The 24,033-nt window shown below is 61.5% G+C and overlaps 2 protein-coding genes across 6 annotated transcripts in view; both read left to right on the top strand.

Annotated features, from left to right (window-relative positions):
* The first annotated feature begins 2,239 nt into the window (after positions 1-2,239).
* DENND6B (DENN domain containing 6B) lies at positions 2,240-12,956 on the top strand. 5 transcript variants are annotated; one of them, XM_040637761.1, is made up of 20 exons: positions 2,240-2,401; positions 7,024-7,062; positions 7,137-7,179; positions 7,799-7,911; positions 8,277-8,357; positions 9,041-9,146; positions 9,265-9,344; positions 9,432-9,494; positions 9,776-9,831; positions 10,403-10,525; positions 10,615-10,710; positions 10,824-10,918; positions 11,065-11,130; positions 11,315-11,379; positions 11,486-11,575; positions 11,645-11,698; positions 12,037-12,146; positions 12,258-12,360; positions 12,497-12,571; positions 12,653-12,956. In XM_040637761.1, exons 1-20 carry the CDS (start codon positions 2,240-2,242, stop codon positions 12,773-12,775), a joined length of 1,743 nt encoding a protein of 580 aa, XP_040493695.1. In that variant the 3' UTR covers positions 12,776-12,956. The 5 variants fall into 5 exon arrangements, with proteins under 5 accessions (XP_040493695.1, XP_040493698.1, XP_040493697.1 ...); XM_040637764.1 differs by lacking the exons at positions 2,240-2,401; positions 7,024-7,062; positions 7,137-7,179 and having other exon boundaries at positions 7,191-7,911; positions 8,315-8,357; positions 12,067-12,146; positions 12,494-12,571; XM_040637763.1 differs by lacking the exons at positions 2,240-2,401; positions 7,024-7,062; positions 7,137-7,179 and having other exon boundaries at positions 7,191-7,911; positions 8,315-8,357; positions 11,486-11,698; positions 12,067-12,146; positions 12,494-12,571.
* A 3,405-nt stretch (positions 12,957-16,361) lies between these two features.
* The window catches only part of PLXNB2 (plexin B2), a 29,651-nt gene continuing 21,979 nt past the window's right edge, over positions 16,362-24,033 (top strand). The window contains 1 exon segment of the mRNA XM_040637760.1: positions 16,362-16,444. The gene's annotated coding sequence lies outside the window, so the exon portion shown is untranslated.

Here is a 24,033-nt window from a genome sequence, read left to right as displayed (position 1 = left end):
AAATAAATAGTCTTTAAAAAATGCAGGGGCACCTGGGTGGCTCAGTCATTAAGCATCTGCCTTCAGCTCAGGTCATGATCCTGGGGTTCTGGGATCAAGCCCCACAATGCAACTGGCTCCCTGCTCAGCGGGAAGCCTGCTTCTCCCTTTCCCTCTGCCACTCCCCCTGCTTGTCTTCCCTCTCTCGCTGTGTCTGTCAAATAAATAAATAAAATATTTTTTTTTAATGCAAAGGATCAACAGGGTAATGGAAAAACCAACTGTGGTATGATCACAAAATAGAAGCATACACAGCAGTAAGAAGGGGTGAGCTCATGAAATACACCTCAAAATGGATGAATCCCGAAAACATTATGGTGACTGAAAGAAGCCAGACACACAAGACTTCATACTGTATGATTCTGTTTCATGAACTTCTAGAACAGGGTCATTAGTGGTGCAAAGAATCAGAGTAATGGAGTGTGGTTGTGCAGGGCAACTGGAAAGAGGCATGAGGGGACCTCCTGCGGTGATGGTGATGTTCCTTTCTCTTCTCGCTAGTTCTTTGGGTTAATGGTGATTCTAAGATTCATGCACTTCACTATATAGAAATTTTACCCCCCAAAAAAGGGGGGAAAAAGGAACTAAAAAGTACTAGTTAATAATACACGTACTGAAGTATTTAGGGGTGAGAGCATTGATGTCTACAACTGTCTGAAATTAATCCAAAATTAAGATGGATTGATGGATGAAGACAGGAAAGGACAGACCTAGAAAACAGGATAAAACAGATACAACAAAATATTAATTACTGATGTAGATTCCAGGTAGTAGGTAAATGGATGGTCATGGGAGAGTTCATTTATCCTTCCTGTATATTTGAACACTTCATAACAGAACGTGGAAAACATTTGACTGCACATCACTGTGTAAATGGTAGCAGTTTCTCTATCTTGACTTATAAAATGATGGCATCTTAAGTTCAATGCCATGCGATCATTGTAAAGGATAATTCTGTAGCTCATCAAATATCCAAGGCCTTTATCTTCCATGCAGTTAGGTCGGGTCCATGCGACCAGCTTTGGCCCTCGGTCTGTAAGTAGTGATATATACATCACTTGCCGACCAAGGCAATTAACAACTAGTAGGCTTCATTACTCTCCTGTCCACTGCCAGTGACCCGGGAGGCATGCATTCTGGAGGTATATACAGCGAAGGAGAGCCACCTGACTCCCCACCAGGCGATGCGTGCGTGGAAAAGCCATTGGGACTTGGAGGCCGTGACTCCGGCCTGGGCTAGCTTAGCCTAATTTGGAGGGGGAGCTTTCATACAAACTCAAATACACACGGCACGTCTGATCAGGTAAATTGCTGTCTCAGCTCCGCACTCGCCCTTGGGAGGTGGAGGACTGCCGGCGCGTCTGCAGCCACTTTGCGGGGGAGGGGACATTCCCGCCTGCAAGGCTCCGCCGACAAGGAGCGTTGGGGGGAGACGGGAGGCCATGGGGGAGCGGGGACTTGGCCTGGCCGCCTGGCGTCTCCCTCGAGGCGCAGGTGGCTCGCACGATAGCTGATACAGGCATTCTACTCAGTTTCGATCGACAGGCCTGAGCGTGCAAGGCAGCCCAACCGGGTCAGAGAGGCGAGGCAGAGGCGGGCGCGGGCCGCACGGAGGGCGAGGCCCTGGAGACAACGATGCCCCGGTCAGTGCTGCCATGCGACCCCACGCCTCGAGGCGACCCCAGGGAGAACAAGAGCGGGAGACCCGGAATCGCTAGGCAATGTTCCAATTAGGCTGGAATCCGTGTCTGACGGCTAGCAGGGTGTCAGCGACGATGCACTCTGGTTGTGAAAGCCGGCAGCACACGCTCCCTCCAGCCTCCAGTCCACACCCTGCTCGGGTCTCCCCGCTCCGCCGCGCTGCGCCCCCGGAATCCCCGACCCCCGTCTGACCCGACTTCCCAGGGTCTCCCGCGGCGCAGCCACCGCCCTCCCCGGAAGTTCCTCCTCCTGGCTCTGGCCTCTCTGGCCCGAGCGGGCCCTTCTCTCTGGTGAGCTGGGCGCCGCTCCGCCGCACTGCACTCCTCCGGCCGCCAGGGGCGCGGAGGCCGCGGCGGGCACCTCTGGTCTGAGGCGGCCGCTCGACTGCTCCGCGGCGCGGTCCCTTCCGGTGCCGAGGCCGCCGCCTCCGGGCTGTTCCCCCGGCAACGCCTCGGAACGGTTCCCCCGGCAACGCGCGGCGGGTGCAGTCCCGGCAGCCATGGACGCGCTGTCCCGCGCCGGGCCTCGCCGGGCTCGCGGCCGCCTGGGCGCGGCGTCCCCCGGAGCGCGGGCTGCGGCGGCGCCCTGGGCGCGCTTCTCGGCCTGGCTGGAGTGCGTGTGCGTGGTCACTTTCGACCTGGAGCTGGGCCAGGCGCTCGAGGTGAGTGGGGCGGCGGAGGGGCGGCGGCGGGGGCGGCGCGGGCCCTGCTCTGTCGGCCCCCGGCAGCCCGGGAGCTGTCTGCGCGTGAGGAGTCCGCGGGCCGACCCCGCGGGCGGCCTTTTCCTCCTCCGAAGCCCTGCGCCGGCCTTCCCACCGGGATGCAGGAGATGGGGGCCCTGCACTTGGGGTAACCGAAGTGGTGCTCTTGGTTTTCCCCGGGAAAGTCCGCCTCGTCTTTCCCCTGCCCCCACGAGCTGCGGTACCTCCCCTGCTCGGGTGCTCCAACCAGAACCCCGGGGTCAAGCAGCATTTGAGACGCCTTAGCTCTGTTGCTGCCACCCCTCCTGACTGTCCTTCAAAGTTCAACCTTTGTGGCTGTCTTGCTTAAAACCCTCCCGCTCCTCCTCGTTCACTTAGAATCATATCCAGACTCACCCGTCAGCCTTCTGTTCACCAGCTGCACCCTCCTCACCGGGCCTGGGGAGTTCCCATCCTGGGCAGCTTCTCTTCCTCCGTGCATCTTCACGCATCCGTGGAAACGTGGAGACTCGGGAGGGAGGCCTCCCGCAGGCCTGTCAGAATGGGCTTGCCTATGCTCCGAAGGCCGGGGTACAGAGCGGGGAGCTGTGGAGACGTCGGCTTCGCCACACTGTCAGAAGGAACGTTCTGAGAGCCCGAGAGCTAGTACATCTGTGACCGCAGATGGCTGGGATGAGGCTAGACAGCCATCCTCGGGAAGGGGTGTGTTCGAAGGCTTTGCTGAACCCGAGAGGCGGTGGGACCCCCCCCCCCCCCCGCCGCCGTCTTCTGTTTTAAACAGAAAGGGCCAGTCCTTATCGAGGACTTTTGCATCCCAGTACTGTGCCCAGCTGTCTGTGGACACCCCGTTCCAGCACAGCATCCCCACCAGGCGTGCATTACTGTGGTAGCCCCACTTGATGGAGGGACCTGAGCACAGAGAGCTGAGGTGATCTGCCCTCTGTTACAGAGCCCACATTCTTGCCATTGCCCAGGTTGCTCCTCATAAAATCACAAGAGAAGTTAAGAGATTCTTCTGCTGCCTTAAGGCATTCTTACGTACATTTTTTCTAGAACGTAACCATTTAGAAAGTTAGTTTTAAGTGAGTACTAGTAAAGGCTCTGTGTGCTTGGCCTTCTGAGCCTTTGGTGACGCGGCACAGCTGTGGCAGGGGGTGTTGGGGACCCACGGCCCCTCCAAATCACCAACTCCATGTGGGAATTGGGCCATGAATCTATCAGACAGTACGGCCACACAGTCCTCATCAGGTTTGCTTCTTGATCGGGGTCATTTCAGTTGAACCTTCCGGGTTTTGAGGAGCACCTGCCCCGTGCTCACTTATTCACAGCATGGACGGCCTGAGCACCGCAAACACCCCAGCATTGTATGAGGTGCTGGGCTGCCTTCCAGGAGCTCATGGCCCACAGACACTCTGTGGGCAAAGGCAGCTCAGAGGAAGGGGTAGGACATGGCCAATCTTGGAGGGTGGGACAGAGGCAGCCGGGCAGGGGAGAAGGGGCTGCTTCAGGTAACCCCTCCCTCAGAAAAGCCAGCAAAAACAAAGGCAAGGAACTGTCCGTTCATTCATCCAGTAAACCAAGTACTGAGCAACTGTCACCAGCCAAGCCCTACAGTACCAGTGCCTAGGCGAGAAGACAAGGCCCTGCCCTCCAGCAGTTCACATTCTGTGCTAGAGACACAGCAGTTCGTCACCCTCAGCGCACACAGGCTATGGGGGGGAGGGAGGGTTCCAAGCAGATATGTACACTGAAGCCTGCAGGTGAGGCAGAGGAGGGTGGGCAAGGCCTTCTGTGTGTGTGTGTGGGGGGGGGGGTAAGAACCTGTGAATCAGCTGAGGAGAGGGCCTGACTGCACCATCTCAGCTCTTCACATCCCAGCGCATCTGGGAAGCCTGTGGAGCAAACTCTGGCTGGAGGGCCCAAAGAGGCCCTCTCCACGGCGGTGTTCATGTCCTCCCAGGACATAGCTCCAACACAGCACAGTCTCAGGACCCTTTACAGTGTTAAAAATTATTGATGACTCCGAAAAGCTTTTTGTATGGGTCATACCTACCAACGTTTACTGAATTAGAAGTGAAAACTGAGGGGCGCCTGGGTGGCTCAGTCGTTAAGCGTCTGCCTTCGGCTCAGGGCGTGATCCCAGAGTCCTGGGATCGAGCCCCACTTCAGGCTCCCTGTTGGGAGCCTGCTTCTTCTTCTCCCACTCCCCCTGCTTGTGTTCCCTCTCTCACTGGCTGTCTCTCTGTCAAATAAATAAATAAAATCTTTTAAAAAAAAGTTAAAACAAAATTTAAAAATACTTATTAAGCTATTGTAAAAAAATAAATACTGTATTTGTTAACATAAATATTTTCATGAAAATAGCCATATTTTCCAAAATAAAATTTAGTGAAAAGAGTAGTATCATTTGACACTTTCACAAACCTTTTTTAAATTATTTATTTGAAGATTTTATTTATATGTAGAGAGAGAGCGCATGTGAGTGACTGGGGGGGAAGGGCAGAGAATCTTAGGCAGACTCCCTGCTGAGCACGGAGCCTGATGTTGCGCCTGAGGTCATGACCTGAGCTGAAACCAAGATGCTTAACCCCCTGAGCCACCCAGGCACCCCGTACTTTGACAACCCTTTTACACATCTGGCTAGATAGAAGTCGGCTGGAGTCCCGCATCAGTTTCTGCTGTGCATTCTGTGATGGTCTGTGGTGCGGCCTCTGCAAACAGCACTGCACACAAGTGAGAGGATGGGCGTGGAGGAGGCCGCTTGGACCTCGGCGAGTGCTAGGGCGCCCAGGTCACACTGGAGCACTGTCCGAGGGAGGTACCTTCTCAAGGGACACTGGCCACATCTGTCTTCCTCAGGGATGATGGGGTTATAGGAGCAGCAACCGTGTTGGCCCAGCAGAAACAAGGCCCTCATGGGCCTGGGAGGCAGGGTCCTCAGGCAGCATAATTCCTTATTTTCTGCCTCTCTCTGAGGGTCGGTTCCATTCCTTTCCTCCTTGAGGTATGGCTCAACTTGGACTTCCCTCTGGTTTCTGCTCCCAGGAGAGGCTGTACCAGGCCATAAACATGGGTTCCCTGGCCATGGATACAGAGGCCAACGTGGCCTGCTTCGATGCTGCAAGACTCCTTTCAGATCAGATTCGGACCCTTGGAGGCCCGTTGCCCCAGCTGTCAGGCACCTGCCTTTCCTTGGCCCTCTTTGACACAGACACCTGACGGCTTGGCTGAGTGGTCCTGTGGCCCCTGCCCTTCTTGGAGCTGTCCCAAGGTGCCTCTGTGGGTCCAGTTCCATAGACAAATTCCCTTCAGCTCCTGTCCCTTCTCTCAGCCCTTCCTTCTTGTTGCCTCCTGAGCTGACATCTCGTTGAGGTTTCTACACGACTTTCTGTTCTATTCTACCTCGAAGATGTGTTTTCAGACACGTCACAGATACCGTATTGGTGAGGGTGTACTCCCTGCCAGGGCCAGGAATCCCTGTCCTCAGGACACTGGTATGCAGAAGAGGGAGCACAGCAGTAAGCCTGTGCAAAGGACAAGCAGTGCATCCTTCCAACAGTGCAAACCCCAGGACATGGCACCGCACTCCGTCTGGGGGTTCAGGCAACACCCCAGAAGCCTCATTTCAGCGAAAACCCAACTCCTCCTCGGTGTTGAATTTTGGGGGACAGGGCAAGTTGGGGCTGCACTCATGCAAGCCCGCGGCTCCTGACCCCCTGTAGACTCCCAGCGCTGTCACTTCCGGAGAGCACAGGCCAGGACAGCAGCAAAGCCCAAGGCACACCAGCTCTCGGGAAGACACCTCAGAGGCCCTCTGGGATTGAGGGCTATGGGGCTCCCTGCCTTCTTGGTATTCTGCCACAAAATCCATTCTGGCCATGGGCCTATGCACTGAGCTGCTGAGCCTGAGCGCCAAGCCTCAGCCCACTGCTCCTCTAGGGTGTGGCCTGCCTCCTAGAACATTAAAGGGCTGCTGCTGACCCTGCTGGGGCCCAGGGTGCTCTCCTAGGGCTCTTGCTCCAGGTGGGGTACAGGCCAGAAGCTCCTGGATCCCTGACTAGCAGAGGTTGGGGTGACAGCACTCAGGGTGCTGTCAACAGGCAGGGATGCCACGGTTAGTGACATCTGAGTCAAGACCAGGAGATGAGGAAGCTGGCCAGGCCCCATCTGGGGGAGTAAGCCTGGGAGAATGGTACAGCCCAAGACCCTCTGGCTGAGTAGAGGTGTTCAGGAGGGGGAGGGGAGGGGAGGCAGAGGCCAGCAGGCAGAGCCCTGTGATCACACTCTAGAGGAAAAAGGAGACCACAGGGGGGCTCTCAAAACCACCTTCTGAAGCTGTGGGGACAAACCTTGGGGATAGTAGAAGTGGGGAGGTTCAACCACAGTCTGCAGTCCGTGTGAGGGGTATGGAAGGGAGTGGGGAGCTGGCCCAGGTGTGGTAGCAAGACAAGAGAAGGATAGAGTGGTCTCATGCTGAGAAGGGCCCAGAGGAGGAGGAGGAGGGAATAAGGGAAACACTCCTGCAAGACCAGCACTGCACCCTCGGCCCAGCTGACGGTACCAAGTCCTCTGTGTCCCCACAGCTGGTGTACCCCAGTGACTTCCGGCTCACGGACAAGGAGGTGGGTCCTGGCCCTCCTGGGAGCACACGTGGCCCTGAATCGAGCTGGTCCTCACCCAGTTTCCTGTGTTTCAGAAAAGCAGCATCTGCTACCTGTCGTTCCCTGACTCCCACTCAGGTAGGCAGCCCCAACTGCAACGTTGGCTCTGGGGCTGGGGGTGGGGAGTGGGTAACAGGAAGAAGGTGGGAGACAAGGCTGTCCAGGAGCCCCTGTAGCCCAGGCCTGGGCATGACCTCCACCAGCATCACTGCCTGTCCATGCCAGCCCCACTCCCCGCTCCACGGAGACACCCAGAGCTCCATACTGCACCAGTGGTGGTCAGGTGCCGCTGATTTTCAAGGAAAGAAGTGTCTCGGGTCAGAGTGATCAGTGGGGTCTGGTCCCCTTCTTTCCACCACAGTGGCCACCAGGAACTCGGTCCTGGCCTTTGCTCTTCTCCAGGGCTCAGGTGTCCAGGCAGGCCTGTTTTTCTGTCACAGACCAGCTGACTGGGCCCCACCAGGGTCTTCCAATGTCCCCCTTGTGCTAGCTGACTGTAGGGGGGTAGTCCCTGCTGCCTCTGTGTGCCGTGTTTATTTTGAAACTCTCAGGTGCAGGAATTAGGACACAGCCTTCCTCGAAGGCAGGGCTTTCTCTCTGCAGTGTTTATGGCCCAGTCTCTGGTCCCCTCCCCGGCATGCTGGCAGGAGAGGTTCCAGCCCTGACACGGGCTGGTGGAGGCTGCCTCCCCTTCCAGGCTGCCTTGGAGACACTCAGTTCAGCTTCCGCATTCGGCAGTGTGGCGGGCAGAGGAGCCCTTGGCATGCCGAGGACCGGCACTACAACAGTGGGGCCCCCATGTCGTTGCAAGTGAGTGTGGGCTGGCTCTCCCCAGAGGCCAGGCTTGGGCTGGTGTGAAGAGGATTTCCAGCTGTTGCAAGCCTCGCCAGCCTGCATTGGGGGTGGGCTGGCTCTCCCACCGTGGACTGCTCCAGGCCCCAGAACTACTGACCACTGTGCCTGCAGAGATGTTCTCTGTCCAGGTGCTGGCCGCCTTCTGAGCCAAGCACCCCCAGGCCTGACCCCCAGTCGAGGTGCTGGCCGCCTTCTGAGCCAAGCACCCCCAGGCTTGACCCCCATGCTGGAGAGAGCTATAGCGGCCTTGGCAGGGGGTCTGGGTGGGCAGGAGGGAACGTGGGCAGTGGGCTCGGCCTGGCTGACACTGTTCCTTCCAGAGGGAGCCAGCACACTACTTTGGTTATGTGTACTTCAGACAGGTGAAGGACAGCTCCGTGAAGAGGGGCTACTTCCAAAAGGTGAGCCACCAGGCTTCTTTGGGGTGGTGCTGCTGTGAGGCAGGGCGGGTGGCCATCAGGCTTGGGGTCCTGAGCCTCCAGAAATGCCCACTCCTCCTGCAGCCCCCAGCCACTTGGCACTGGGTAGAACTCACTGCCCTGGGCCATGTAGGCCGCCCCACCTGGGCAGCAGGTGAGGGGTCAGGGGACGGGTGCTCCTGCACCCAGCTCCCGTGCTGGCCCTTTGGGGAGTGGGCCCTGCTGCCCTGCCTTGCCTGGCACAGCACCCGTGGGCCTCTGTCTCTGAGCTCAGGATATCCCTGCTCCTTGCTGCTGACTGGAGAGGGGCCCTTGTCACACGTTCAAGATTAGGACAACTTCCATCTTGAACTCAGACACCATAAGCAAAAGCTGCTTGACTCCTGGGGAGATCATCCTAGAAATCTTGACCATGTGCATTTCCCTTTGAAGGCCCAGGGCTCAGCTGTCATCTGAGGTTTCCCTGCCCTGTCTGAGGCAGGCTTTGAGTTTTCTTCTGTCTAATAACTCCGGGGTCCAAGTTGGCCCATTCCTGGGGACAGCTATCCTGTGGGGTTTGTGGGATGCACTTCTCTGGGCAGACTCTGGATGAGCCAGGCCTCAGGAGTCCCTGCAGACTCCTGAGTGGCTGGAATTATATCTCTCCGGCCCTGTGGGCCCTGCAGTCTCTGGTGCTCGTGTCCCGCCTGCCCTTTGTCCGGCTGTTCCAGGCACTCCTGAGCCTGATTGCCCCTGAGTACTTCGACAAGTTGGCCCCCTGCCTGGAAGCGGGTGAGTGGCTGTCAGGTGCCGCCAGAGTGTTTCACCGTCCCGGCCATAGCCCCCAGTGGCTTCAACAGGCAGCTGCTGCTTGGAGCAGGCTCCTGACACTGGTCCCCTGTGTCCACAGTGTGCAATGAGATTGACCAGTGGCCAGCCCCTATGCCTGGGCAGACCCTGAACCTGCCTGTTATGGGAGTCGTCCTCCAGGTGAGCGCTGGCCGTCTGGGGAGGGAACGTCCCAGGTTCACGGAGACACCCACGCCCATCTGGCAGCTACTTCCTTTCGTTCCCCAGGTTCACGTCCCGTCCAGGGTGGACAAGCCTGAATACAGTCCTCCGAAGCAGTGTAGCCATGAGGTGGGGGCCCTGCTCCTGGGTCATGCTGCTACACCTCCCACCTACTCAGGCCTCCCTGCCCTTGCTAGGGGCCCTGTGGGGTGGCCAGACCCTAGGCAAAGCTAGGAACCTGCATCTTGCCGTGGGGCTGGGTGCCCCCAACCCTCTCCAGTGCTGTGGGGGTGGGGAGGTGTGCAGGGCAGGAGCTGCAGCCCCGAGGGCTCTTCTGGGGTGAAGGTGCTGCTTGGGGCTTGTGGGGTGCCAGCCTTGCCCTCAGCCTGACTCCACCCCCCTCCTCTCAGAACCTGCTGCCCGCCCCAGTGGTCCTGACCAGCGTCCATGAACTGGATCTGTTCAGGTGAGCCCTGTAGGCCCCTGCCTGTTGGCTGAAGAGGTGGTGAGGGGACCCATGAGGTGAAGCCTTGCAGGGTAGGGGCCACCAGAGGGACTGCCTGTCAGAAGTGAACCTTTGGCCGGTTCCATGAGGGAGACTTGTACAGAAGAGGAGCTCAGGGCCCTGCTGCCTCTACCTAGAGGAAATGGGCACAGTGGGCAGGAAGGTCCCAGAAGTCAGGTGCAGGGAAGGGAGCCGCTGCCTTGGGAGATACTTGCTGCCTGAAGCTGCTCCCCTCCAAGCAAGTCTGTGAGGGAACCAGGCTTTGGAGACCGAGCTGCCCTGTGCAAGACGCAGGGGCCAGAGCTGCTGGCTTATGCGTGGGGGTGCAGGGCCAGGCCATGGCAGGTGCATCACCAGGGTGTGGGGCGGCCCTAGACACCCCCTCAGCATCTTCAGATGTCCTCGCCACCTTACCTCCAGGGCAGTGCCTGGTGTTCACCTAGAGCTGGGCCTACCTGGTGGGGGAGGGAGGGTCAAGGGCTGGGAGCCTCCTCCCCTGCCGGGCTTCCCTGACCGGCCCTGCTTGACACAGGTGCTTCCAGCCTGTGCTGACCCACGTGCAGACTCTGTGGGAGCTCATGCTCCTTGGGGAGCCCCTGGTGGTCCTGGCACCCTCGCCTGCCATGTCCTCAGAGATAGTGCTGGCCTTAATCAGGTAGGCCGGGCAGCAGAGGGAGGGGGTGCCAGGGGCACTGGAGCAGCCCTGGCTGTGCTTACCGCCCCTGCTGCGCCCCCACCCGACAGCTGCCTGCAGCCTCTCAAGTTCTGCTGCGACTACCGCCCCTACTTCACCATCCATGACAGCGAGTTCAAGGAGTTCACCACACGCACGCAGGCCCCGTAAGTGCCCTGCCCATGCCGCATCCTCCACCTGCCTGTGCCCCACCTCCCTGGGCCTGCCTCTGCCCCTTCTCTCTCTCTCTCTCTCTCTCTCTCTTCTCTCCTCTCTCTAGACCAAACGTGGTCCTGGGAGTCACAAACCCTTTCTTTATCAAAACACTCCAGCACTGGCCCCACATCCTCCGTGTTGGAGAGCCCAAGATGTCAGGTGAGGCTGGCCTGTCCTCTGTCCAGGTGACCTGGGGAGGTGGGGCTCGGGGCTCGGAGGCCCACCGAGCAAGGGGCCGGGGGGGCTCTGAGCCCGTGACGTGTGGAGCTGCGGCACTGAGGCCCAGCACTGGGTGTGTTCCGTAGGGGATCTTCCTAAGCAGGTCAAGCTGAAAAAGCCCTCTAGGCTGAAGACCCTTGACACCAAACCAGGTGTGTGCCCCTTGGGCCCGGGCCCCTCCTCTCCTCCAGAACCCAGGCAGAGGGCTCTGAGTTCTTAGGGAGCCTTCTCTCCTTCACCTGGTGGGAGGTGGGCATAGATGTGCAGTCGCAGCCAAAGGGGGTGGGGCTGTGGGGGGAGGCCGTTCGGGACAGGCCAGCTCTGCCCTCCCGCCAGGCCTTTACACCGCGTACTCGGCCCACCTCCACCGGGACAAGGCTCTGCTCAAACGGCTGCTCAAGGTACAGGCTGGGGGAGGCCCAAGAAGTGGGGCGGGGGTGGGGGGAGTGTGCTTGCTCTTTGTAAAGGGCTGCATTGGAGTTGAGCCCATGCCTCCCCTTCCCTTAGGGGCTGCAGAAGAAGAGGCCATGGGACACACAGACAGCACTGCTGAGACGGCACCTCCTGGAGCTCACGCAGAGCTTCATCATCCCCCTGGTGAGGCCAGGGCGGGAGGGGGAGGGGGCAGAGGGCCATGGCCCCAGGCTCACTCCCCTCCCCCACCAGGAACACTACATGGCCAGCCTCATGCCCCTGCAGAAGAACATCACACCCTGGAAGGTGCGGGTCCAGGTGGCGGTCTGGGGAAGGCCTGGGAGGGTGGGTTCCTGTCCTAATTCTGGAAGAAGGAAGGTCTGGGAGGGAGGGAGGGAGGAGGAGGTCATTGGGTGTGCAGGAGTCCCCAGGGCTCTAGGCTGTCCCCAGCATGCCAGACATCCCTCATAGGACGGAAAAATGGGGGCCACACATGAGGGGCTCTGTCCAGGGAAGGGTGGGGGCTGTGGGTCCTCACGTGGCTGAGGAGTGTGGCAGGGAAGGGTTCTGGCCAGCTGAGGGGCAGGGCTTGCTTGTGAGGCTGTGTCCCCCACCAACCTGGGCTCACCAGGCCCCTGTCTCAGACTCCTCCCCAGATCCGCCCCTTCCGCCAGGATGACTTCCTGCGTAGCCTGGAGCATGCAGGGCCCCAGCTCACCTGTATCCTCAAGGGCGACTGGCTGGGCCTCTACAGGTGGGTGGATGGCAGAAGGGATCCTGAGGCTCCTGCAGTGGTTGGTACAGTCTGCCCTTGCACACGGGGTCACAGGGTCATCCCACAGCTGCTGCATCTTGCCACCCACAGGCGGTTTTTCAAGTCCCCCCACTTTGATGGCTGGTACCGGCAGCGGCACAAAGAGATGGCCCAGAAGCTGGAGGCTTTGCACCTTGAGGCTATCTGTGAAGCGGTAAAGGGGAGCTGAGACTGGGGGAGGAAGTGGGGGCATGCATGCCCAGAGCAGGGGCTGGGGGGGTGGGGTTAGGCACAGGCCCAGGGGCAGAGTGAGGCCTTGGCGATGGATGGCTCCATCTTGTCCCCAGCAGAACATCGAGACTTGGATGAAGGACAAGTCTGAGGTGGAGGTCGTGGACCTGGTCCTAAAACTTCGGGAGAAGCTGGTGAGATGCCTTCTGGCCCTGTCCAGCCTCCACCAGCCAGATGTGGAGGTCACCTGCCCCTGACCATTGCTGCCCCTGCAGGTGCAGGCACAGGGACACCAGCTCCCGGTGAAGGAGGCGACACTACAGCGGGCACAGCTGTACATCGAGACGGTCATCGGCTCTTTGCCCAAGGACCTGCAGGCTGTCCTGTGCCCCTCCTAGGACAGGGCCGAGGGGCGAGGTCCAGGGGCCTGGGTCTGGCCAAGCTTCCTTCTCCTCAGTGAGAGGTGGCCTCGACCAGGCACGAGCTCCCCAACCCGAGCTCCCTGCTGCTGCTCTCCAGCCTCGGTCCCCTGTCGACACCACTGTTGTTTCAGCAGTAAAGGTGGCGTTTGGACCCACAGCCTGGCCCCTGACTATTGGCGGATCACGTGCTGGCCAGAGCCTTACCCCCCCTCCCCGGGTCCCACCTGCCCTCTGCAGGGCCCCACGGCTGGGAGGCGGGGCTGGCTGTGAGCCCTCACTGCTCTGGGCACAGGGCCACCCGCCCCCTGTGGTGCCCACCTGCCCAAGCCCTGGGGCCCCAGGCCTTGTATTTGGTATGTCCTTTAGCCCCACCAGGCTGCCCGGCCCAAGATGGAAGGAGGCAGCTGTTAGGCACATCCCTCTTATCACATAGCCAGCCACACGTTTTGAAGGGGGACAGGGGGACAGGGATACTTGGCTATTATGGTCATTGGCTGGGGGGGGGGCAAAGGCCCATTTGCCGAGGTGGAGCTTTGCCCTGTAGTTTGCTGGGAGGCATCCAGGAGGGTCTGAGGCATCGTCCCGGGTCCCACTCTTGGAGCACCGGCCGGGCATGCTTCTGTGTGCTCTGCCCAGTGCTGCTTCTTGTCTGACAGGCACTCGAGCTGGCTCCCTCCCATGTGTCCATCCACCCCCCCACCCCGTGCAGCCGGAGGGGTTTGGGACTCTAGACTTACCGGATGCCCTCAGCTGCAGCCATCCGTAGCTGCCACGGCCTTGGAGCAGCGGGCTCCTGGGCAAGGAGCGGAAGGGCCTGCAAAAGCTCTAACCTCCCCCGTGTGACACCGTGGAGTGCTGGGCCCAGCGGTACCCAGTGGCTTAGCACAGGGTGACGGCATCGTCAGCCAGCGGGAGGGTGGGCGTGAGGTGTGGACCCAGCGTGGTGAGCCAGCAGGTAAGTCTCCCGACCTCCAGCCCTCACCTCAGATACCTCATCTGAGAGGCGAGGATGTGTAGATGCCTGACTGGGCTCTGCCCCGTGAGGCCTGGACAGGGCTCGGCCTTCTCCCTGAGCACAGGCCAGGGGAGGTGCTTCCTCTTCTGAGTGGCCGCAGTCGGAGTGCTCACTGACCGCTCCACTCCCTCTGTGCTGAGTTTGGCAGACCCGCTGGATGACAGTGGCCGCGGCTCTCAGAAACGCTGCTGTCGACTCGTCCAGCCCTCACGATGGCCTAGGACAGCCTGACACTGTCGCCCCTCTGCAGACGGCTGAGCCCAGTCAGATGCAGGGTCCAAGGACATGGCTGTTAATGGAACAGAACAGCCCGAGAGGGGCAGCAGATCCGTGTTTGCAGAAGAAACAGGCTACAGCTGGGGTAGTGGGAGGCCCCACGCTGGTGGCCCCGAAATGCCACTCTGGGCAGCCTGCCCTGGCTGGCTGGTGTGGAGGGGTGGCCTCCTCACCCAGGGTGTGGTCTTGAAGGGGGTCTGCAAACATGCCAGCACCTTCCTTGTGACTGGCTGGCATTCTCGTGTGCCTGCTAGGGCCAGGGCCAGGCCTAGGCCTAGGTCCCCTGAGCGCCATGGCTGCACAGTGTGTGGGAGGCTAGGGAAGTCGACCTGGGCCCCCCACTCACAACGGTGACCCCAACTGTGAGGGCTATGCTCCAAACATCACTGTAGCTTGTGCTTGAGGGTGCAAGCCCCGGGCAGCCATTTCACCCAGTTTTCGGAGCTCTGCTGCAGGGAAGGGGCTGTGAGGGGGCCTCCTCAAAGCCCCCGGGGACCTTGGCCACCATCAGTCCAGGATGGCCCGACCAGGTTCCCCCAATTCCCTGAGTCCACCCCTCGGGATTTGAGGGCTGTGCTTGGGGCCCCGTGGCTGTCCTTCACAGCGGCTCATCCTGAGGACCACTGTGGGCAGGAGCTGGGGCAGGGACTCCAGGCAGGGTGGGCAGCGCTGCCCCAGGCTGGAGAATCCAAGGTGGACGTGGAGAGGTGTGAGGAAGCATCTCTCCTGGAGTGTCTGGAGCCATGAAGGCTCCCTCTTCCTCACAGCGGACCTCTCTGCGCAGAGGTGGCTCTGGTGGAGGGCTCCGTGGGAGCCGGGCTTGAAGTCCTGCCAGCTCCATTCTCTCCCCCAGCAGCTCCCTCCTTCTCTCCTAGGATCAGGCCAGCTCTGGTTTGGCGGAGTTTCCGCCCCACAGCAGGCAGTGAGGAGGGGGAGGGGCAGACAGATGAGGCCCTCCTGCCCTGTCACCCTGATCAGAGCCCTGAGGGCAGGAGGGCCCACAGAGGCAGGAGCCAGCTGGCCCGAGAGGGTGTTGTGCTTGGTTGCTGAGGCCTGTTGAGGTTGGAGGGGCTGTGTGTGGTGGCCGCAGGGGGCTCGTCGGCCACAGAAGGGACAGGAAGGACAGTCTTCACCCCCATGCTTCCTGTGCTTTATTTAAAGATTCCCTTTTAGTCTGGGATAGTAGCCTTCCCACATTTCTGGTATTAAAATGACAGTGACAATGCTTGTCTTTTAACTTCCTTTTTTGATAAAAAAAAAAGTTGGTGTTCTTCTCCGACGCTGGTAATTTTAGGGTCCTCTGCAGTAGGGATTGAGTGGGCCTTGGTGTGAATGTGGTTCAGGGTTGAAGGAGGGAAGGTTTGGCCCACTTTGTTGGGGGTGGAGGGCAGCTGAGATGCTGGGAGGACTGAAGGACAGGCTCCTTGTGCTTTTAAGGGCTTCATCTGGTAGGAGTTCTGGATCACTGGGGGCAGGTCTCAGGGTGGAGGGAGCTAAAGGGGAGGAGATGCTGGAGTGTGTGGAGGGGACTGGAGGAAGTGAACAGTGCAAGGAGGGGAGGGGGGCATCCTGGTGTAGGACTGCCAGTTAGGGTTTGGGAAAGAGTCCCATGTCTTCCCTGGGTCCCCAACTGCTGCTCCCCCCCGCCCCATCCTGTGACAAGACTGCAGGTGAGCGGCCGCAAGAGCTCACGGGACAGCTGGCCCCAGGGAGGGTGCCCACCTCTTCTCGAGTCCAGGCACAGAAGCCCCTGGTGCTGGTGCTGGGGGCGGGTCCCCAAAGGCCCTTTCGGAGTGAGCAGGTGCACCTCTAACTCTAAGGGGGGGCTGAGGTTCCTGGGAACTGGTCAGGGCGCAGCCGTCCTGCCCCGCGGGGACAGCAGGGAACGTGGCAGGCCTGAACCCAATGTGAGGTGGTGGCCCTGGTGCCCGATGGCGCCCGAACCGCGAGGTGGCTGGAGCAGGTGTGGCTCGGGGCGCTGCCAGGGTGGTGCCCGGCCCAGGGGCGCACGCTGTCTGCCGCGAAGCTCGGCTCGAACCCGGCCGAACCTACCCCGCGACGCGGCGGGCTCACCGTGGCCGCGGGGCGAGGGGAGCGCCCCTCCCCTCCCTCCTTCTCCTCTCTCCCTCCTCCCTTCCCGCCCCTCTCTCCTTCTCCTCCGCCTCCTCCCTCTCGCTCCTCCACCCCGCTCTCCCCGCCCTCCCCCTCTCCCCGTCGGGGGCGGGGCCGCTGCTCCCGCGCGCTCCGGCCCCTCCTCGGCCACACAAAGGCCCGTCTCCATGGCAGCCGCGCGGGCCGGAGCGCAGCGCCGATCGCGGCCCGGGCGCCATCGAGCCTCGGCGGCGGACGTGCAGGTACCGCGGTGGGGGTACAGGGACCATGGTGCGCCCGCGTGGGTCGGGGGGCTTCGCCGTCAGCGCCGCTCCGTCCCAGTCTGCGCTGTCTGGGCGCGGGGACCCGGGGCAGCTGCCGCTCCGCGGGCGGCGATCGGGCCTCGGCTGCCGTCCGTGTGCCCTCGGCTCTTCCAGGTGGCCGGCGAGGCCCGCGGTGCCCGGGCGGGTGGGGGGAGGTTCGGGCCTGGCCCGGCCGAGGGTCCCCAGCCGGGCTCAGCGCCCTCTGGACCACTTGGACCCCTTCTGGTTCCCGATCCTCCCTCCCCGCCCATGCCTCCCACCTCTCCAGGCACCGAGATCCGTGGGCAGGGCTGCAATTGTCCCCGTTGTGCAAGAGCTCGGGGGCCCCCACCCACCTGCCCCCACCCCAGCAGCAGTTCTGGGGTGGCTGAGCCCAGGCTTCCCCAGGGGGCTGGACCCGCAGTCAGGGCTTAGCAACCCTCCCCTTCCACGCCCGGCTGGGGCTCCTTGTGAGGACCACCCTGTGATCTCCCTGGTCTGTGCTTGGCTGGGTGTGGAAGGTGGGAGCAAGGGTTGCGGGGTGGGACTGAGGGCAGTTTAGTCCCGGTGGCCCTGGGCCTGCCTGCTTCTCCACAGGGCCTGCTTAGGCGGTTCCTGGTGGGCTCTACTGGCATAGTGTTTAGGTAGACATCCTGGAGCCCAGAAGGTCTCAGAGCTGTGTGGGTCCGGGGGCAGACTCGGTGCCTGGGCCCTCCCCTCACCCTCTGACCGTACACCTCTGCATGCTTCCTCCTGCAGGAAGCCCTCCTGGCTGGCCTCTTCCCACCCCTCTGTGCTTAGGCTGAGTAGCAGACTTCTGGGGTGTCTGAACTCGAGCCCTGGAGCTTCCTGCCACGTCACTAAAGCTTGTCTTCCAGCAACTTGGAAAAAGGAAGGAAAGGGTCTGTCTGTGTCCACCGTGGCCTGTGGCAGTGGGCAGGACTGGAGGCAAAGCTGGGCCCCAAAGCTAGTGGAATATTTTGGGGCTTGGAGGGTTTTCTGGCCTGTGCCTGCCGCGGGGAGCTCCCTCTTCCATGTCTGACTTAAGCTGGGCCCTGTGGAGAGCGGGGAGCAGGAGAGTGGAGGGGTGCAGCCTGACCCGTGCCCAGATGTTACCCTGGCATGGCCTGGACATGCAGTGTGAGAGTCTGAGAGTTGAACAGCTCGTGGAGAGGCCATCCTCTGCCCTGAGGTGAGGGTCCCGAGGAGGGTAGGGTCAGCGTCGGACCGGCTGAGCCTGTTGGGTATTGTTTGTGGCGAGTCAGCTTTTAGGAATTCCCAGAGAAGATTAAGGACAGACAGGTGGGCTCCACATATCTGAGCCTCCCACCTCTTCCCAGCATACCTATGGAATGGGGGGCACTTTGGTCTAAGGGTTGGGCCCCTCTGGAAGGCCTGAGGTCTGGCCAGGGGTTCCTTGTCCCAGGAGGGGAGGGAAGTTACTGAGAAAAACAAGAGTTTGGAATGTGAGTCCCCCTCCCCCGCCGGCCGCCTGCCAAGAAGGAATTATTTTGGATTATCCAGCCGTGTCCAGCCGCCCGGGGGGGGGGATGGCTGCTGCCCTGGGAGAGGGATCCACTTCCGGGGCTGAGGGTTGAAAGCACCAGGAGGGAGGGACGGGCAAGTCTGGGCAGCGCCGCCACCTCCCGAGGCTGCTCAGACCGGTCGGAGGCGGGGTGGGAGGGGATGCGTCACCCTCGGGTTGGAGACTGTAGGCTGCCCTGGCCGGCCCTGCCTAGCTAGCCTGGAGTGGACCCAGGCCCCTCCAGGGAAGGACACAGGGCTGGAGGGGCCCTACATCCTGTCCTCAGGGCCTGGGGAGGGACCCAGCCAGGGGACCCCTTCAGCCCCAGAAGACTTAGCACTATGGCCTGCAGGCCTCTGAGGCTGCTCTCCATAGCTGGGTTCGGGGACACACCTCAGCGAGTTACTCACACCTGGTGCTTCCCAGGGATGCCGGAGAGCAGGTGGGGGCGTGACTTAGATTGCTCAGGGTGAGGCACTGGGGTCTTCTCAGGCTGAGCCTCAGGCCACCTTCCTGCCCCCCCAGCCCCTCCTCTGACAGTTCAGCCCACAAGTGAGGGTTCCCCAAGTGAAGAGATCAAAGCCATTGATGGGTCTTTGTGAGGAGCTGTCTGGGACGCTGCCTCTACTGGGTGGGCTCCCTGGGTCTGTGCCTGAGGGTGCCCGCAAGCCATGTGCCCAGCAGCCCCCGTGGGGACCACATTGGAGACGCAGAGCCGGCAGCTTGGGCGGCTTGGGCGGAGTGCAGGAAACCCAGGGTCCTGGCCCTAGCCCAGGGGAGTGGAGCAGAAGAGATTGGATTGGACAGCACTGGGGTGGGCTGGCAGCCTGGGGAGGGGTCCATATGGCATATGCCCCTCTTCCCCAAGAGGGCACGGTTGCAGGCACTTGAGCCATCCCAGGACTGAGGCTACGATGGGAACATGGCATCCTGTTCCTTGCCTTGTACCCACATCCTGGGCCCAGAGCCAATGATACCCCTGGGATGCTGGGTGTGGGCAGGGGTGCACTGGTGGGGAGAGGCTGTGGGTGCCAGCACCCTCCCCTGTGGCCCCTTCTCTGATCTGGGCAGGGCCACACGGAGGACCTACGCTCTCTGCCCCTGAGGGCTATGGTGCTATGAGTCGCCACAGTCCTTGCTGCCTAACAGGTGCCTGGCCGTGGCCTCGTGGGTGGGGCACTAAGCTTTTCTTCCCTGTGTCCGGAGCCTGCCTTGGACACAGGTTCAGGTCTGGGTAAGGCTGGGGGAGGAGGTAAGCAGATCAGACCTGCCAAAACGCAAGTCCCGGTCATTTGGAGGGGCTGCGGTGGTCCCCTGGCCACAGCTTCTGATCCGCTTCCCTTGGGGGCTCCCTGGGGGCAAGGCCCTAGCTGAGGGTGGGGGCTGGGCAGAGTCCCTCCTCCAGAGCCTAATGGGTGTTTGTGTTTGGGGTGGGGCTGTGGGGTGGGGTGGAGCCAGCCTGTAGCTAATTGTCTTTGGACTCAAATTACAGGCTGAGGGGGCGGGATCAGGGGCCTGTAATTGACTGGTGGGGTGGGGGCAGCTCCAAGGGGAGCCACCACCCCAGCTTCTCCTTTCTCCTGTGGTCCCTACACACCCTTCTCCTCTGTGGTTTCACATCTCCTGACAGGCTCCTGCTTCTCTCTGCCTCAAGGGTAGGACGACCTCGGTCCCCTCAGCTGTGCATACAAGAACCCCGCCCTGTCGTGGCCAGCCCTGGGTCAGGCCAGCATACAGCTCACCCTGCCTCAGTCCGTCACCTCGGGTAGAGCATTTGAAGGGCTGGGCTGGCCCTTTGCTCTCCTGCCCTCAGGGCCACCCAAGTGGGTCTTTTTTCCTCTGCTCTGTGGTTGATTCACAAACTCATGACAGTGACTGGACCCAGGCCCCCGGAGGGAGCCTGGCATAGGCATGGATGGCGACCAGGCTGGTCACAGGGACACTTTCAGGGCTGGCCTGGGCCTGGAGCTGGGCTTCTCTTTCCCATTTTGTCTCTCTCTGTGGTCTCCCCACCCCAGCTTCCCACATCGCAGCTTCCCTTTCATACACAGAGACTGGCCCACCCACTGCCACTTCCCCCTGGGGCTGGCACTAGTCGGCCTGAGCGCCTGGTATCTCTGCGGGGGTGAGAGGGTCTCACCCCAGGCTGGGATCGGGGGCATCTGGAGATGGGCCCCGGCTCGGTGCCCACACCCAGTCCTCAGCCCCTGAGAGGCACAACTTCTGAAACCTGGCAGTCCCCCATGGTGGTGCTAGGTGACTCCTGCCCTCAGGGCCAGGGGAGGGAGAGGGAAGCCTTTTGGGTACAGCCTCTGTTCTGACCTCAGCTCTGCCGTCAGCCCCACCCTGGACCGGTCACTTTCTGGTATAGAGACCAAGCCCCTGGGGTCGCGCCTCCTAGCACAGCTGGCCAGCAGTTCCCATGTGAGGCTCGGGATGGGAGGCCCAGTGGGGAGCTCGGGTCTCTGTGCCCAGCACTGCCCCTAGCTGGGCCCCCTTTTCAGGAAAAGCAAGAAAGAGAAAAAGGTTTGATGGAGTCTTTTGGGAGGTCACCTGTGTCAACAGAGCAGCCGGGCAGGGGCGTCGGCCCCCAAGGCAGTTCTGGCTGGCCCTCTGCTCTGGTCCGTGTCCCCGAGCCAGCATGCTACCTCTGCAGGCCATGGGCCATGAGCTGGTTGGGGCCTTGCTGGGGGCTGCCACTGGCTCCCCTCCCAGCACGCCCCTGGGCCCCAGGCTGGCTGCTGGAGGTGGCGGCCATCCTGAGGTCCTGAGAGGCCCCAGCAGGCAGCGTGGATGACAGGGGCAGAGGGTGCTGTTCTCAGCTGGATCCTTGTTCTGGGAAGAGGGGTGCTGGGTGGGGGCCAGGGAACAGCCCTACTGGACCAGGCAGCATGGCTCTGTCTTGGGGTGCAAGGGAGCCTGTGGTTCAGAGGCCGTGGGGTGGCCGCTTGGCAGGATGGGGGCCCAACTACAGAGAGGTAGGGCTCTGGGCTGCATGTGGGTTCTAGGCCCCCACCCCCATTCCAGGGTGTTTTCAGAGCTGGGGCTGCTTTGGGGGGCACCAGGGCATAGGGCACTGCTTGAGGTGAGGCCTTCTGTGGGGAAGGTGGTGTCAGCCCCTCTCCTGCCCAACAAATGGGAGAAGCCATTTTAAGTCCAGCTGAGCAAGTTGGCAGGGGTGAGTGAGGGTGGGTGTTGGGTGGGAAGAGATTCAGCGTGGTCCACCTGCCCTCCTCTTGGAGGTGCTCCCCACAGGGGCCAGGAGACTTGAGGCTCTGGCCTCCTCATCCCCCTCTTGGCATCAGGACTGATTTGGGAACCACCTAGAGGGACCTCAGGAACCAGGAGAGAATGTCAGGATTGGGGAAGGGAGGCCAAGGAGAAGGAGGGGGGCTGGCCCAGCAGTGCTCCCTGGAGGTGGCCCCTGGTCTGACCACAGGCTCAGCACGTTTCCGAGCTGAAAGGGCTGGGCTTGGCCGCAGGGAGCTGGGCCTCCTTCCTGGGTGCGTCCCGCGGAGGCCAGCACCCACCTCCTCCCCAAACATTCCAGCCCAGCGTGTTGCCTCCCCAACACCTGCATCGTGTCACAACACCCCGCCTCGCTCTGAGCCAGGCCGTTCCTCACTGGGACTCCTAGTCCCTCTGCCCTCCCCAGACCCTGAGTATTTGCTGTTTGGGGTTCTGCCCACTCCCCACCTGTAGCCAGGCCCCCAGACCCTGCCCAGCACCCCAAGCATTATGCATCTTGCCAGGCCCCCAACCTTGCCTAGACAGGACACTCCAACAGCAGCAGGCAGCCTGGAGCTGTTCCCTGTACCTGCCTAGACGGCCCTGCCCCCACCGTGCCTGCACATGGTCCCACCCTCCAGGCCAACTGTAGGCCTGCCCCGCTCTGCCAGTCCTCTTGGCCCCTCTGGGCAGCCTGGGCTACCCCAGTGCTGGGGCCACCCCAGACTCCTCCCACACACAGCCTCTCACAGCCCAAGATCCTGAGTCTGGGGTTCCCATGGGCTGTTTGTCCTGGGGACACTGTCTGGGTGTTGGGGAAGGACCCCTGTTGGCGGGGTCCTTCGTTGGCATCACAGACATGTGTGCCTGCACATGTGTGGTCACGTGTGTGAGTGGTGGCTGGTTTGCTGGCTTGGCACCGTGCCCCAGGCTAATTGTGGGGTTCGGTAGTGATGGAGGAGGCGGGGCTGGGGTGACCGTTGAGGCGCTGACAGACTGATGGGGAGATTATAGGCCTTGCTTGCACCTCACTTGCTCAGGCCCTCACCCGTCCGCCCCCACGCCCACTCCCGCCTCCTGCACACGGCCCACGAAGGGGGCTCTGGGTGGGGGCTGGTCCTGGGCCAGCCGCAGCTGCCACGAGCCCGAGCTGCAGGCTGTCCCGGCCTGCAGCATCCAGCCAGCTGCGAGGTGGGCCTGCAGGGGGGAGATGAGTGGGGGCAGCTCAGAGGGGGGGCAGGCAGGCAGGCAGGGAGGCCAAACATCAGAACCACTGGCTCCCGCCTGTCATTGAGGCCCAAATGCCCATAGGACTGCCCTCAGCCTCTTCCAGCTCGGATGTGGGGGCTGGAGACCTCATTTGTGCTCTGGGCGCCCTGCAATGTCCGACTGGCCTCAGCCTTCAATCCGGCCCCTCCCCATCTCTCACCCCCTCCTTCTGTTTCTCTCAGTCCCACCATAGGCTATCCACTGGCGAGGCTATCTCAGGGGGATGTCCACAGGTGCCTGGAGGCCAGGCCCATCCCCACCATCTGATCAAGTGTTGACTGAGGCCGCTGTGCGAGCCCGGGGTGGAGACACGTTCCCAGGTCCCCAGCACACCGCAGTTCCGTGCACACAGGAAGCCGTCAGGGGCTCTGGGCCGAGCAGATGGGACAGGTCAGCAGGCCCCAGCCTGAGCTTCCCCAGGAGGACTGGGCCATCAATGGAGAGTGTTGAGCTGTGGAGTGTTCTGACCCAAGGACTGCTGTGCAGAGGAGGGACCTGGGGTGACCCCAGAAGGGCCTAAGCATGTCCAGGTGGGATGTGGTGACTGGGACTCAGGAGGGAGGCATGAGAAGCTAACAAATCCCACCTCTGTCCTGAGGGCCTGGGAGGCGAAGGTGGCTGGGGACTGCTGCCCGCAGGCAGGGTGCACACAGTATCATCTCCTGAAACTGTGTTCTTGGGTTTTTCTGAGCCACCTGGCCACAGGGTTAGGCTGCAGTGAGTGGGACGGGAGAGTGGGCCTCTGGCCAACTTCAGGGGATCCCAGTGTACGTGGACAGCCGCGAGGGACAGACAGGGAGGGGGCTGGAGTGCACACACCCAGGCTCATGGGACACCTGAGGGCAAGGGCTGGATGCAGATAACCCTGGTCACAGTGACCTCGGGCCTCAGACAGAGTTGCTGAGAGGTGTCCTGGATGCACTCAGGGGACCAGAGCATAAGAAGCTTGAGTGGGAGGCTGGTGGGAGGGGGATGGGAGCAGAAGGGGCTGGGGTTTCTCTGGCCACACTCTCCTTAGCCTTGGGTCTTGGGCCGTGACCTCCTCACTGCCACCAGCCAGGCGTGACTTCGTGCAGAGACCCAGAGTCCAAACTAAAGCAGCCCGGCCACTGCCCAACCGCAGTCTAGGCAGGTAGGAGGAACCTGGCCCCAGGAGCCAGGGCTGGTGGAGAGGGGGTCCTGTGGGACGCTCCGGTGGCGCTGACGCAAGTCTCAGGCTACGACGTCAATCTGTCCCTAGAGCCCCGCCCCGCCCCACCACGCCCCGCCCCTGCCCTAGGTGCTTGTGTCGGGAGAGCTCAGCCTTCGCCCGGGTCGGGGTCACGCAGGCTGCTGCTAGGGCCAAGGTGGTGCGTGACGGACCCGCAGCGAAGGGGGAGGCCGAGCCCTGGGACTGACCCACAGGGCCAGAAGGACTACGGCAGGTAATGGCCGGTCGTGCGCTGGGCTGAGCCCGACCCCAGGTGAGCGCTCCGCGGCGGCGCCTCCCGGTGCCCACGTGACCGCCGCCGCCGTCATTGTCCGACCC

The sequence above is a fragment of the Ursus maritimus genome, unplaced genomic scaffold (assembly GCF_017311325.1).
Source record: "Ursus maritimus isolate PB19 unplaced genomic scaffold, ASM1731132v1 scaffold_21, whole genome shotgun sequence".
Classification (NCBI taxonomy): domain Eukaryota; kingdom Metazoa; phylum Chordata; class Mammalia; order Carnivora; family Ursidae; genus Ursus; species Ursus maritimus.
The sequence above is the reverse complement of the archived record's forward strand: the minus strand, read 5'-3'. Positions and strand labels throughout refer to the sequence as shown.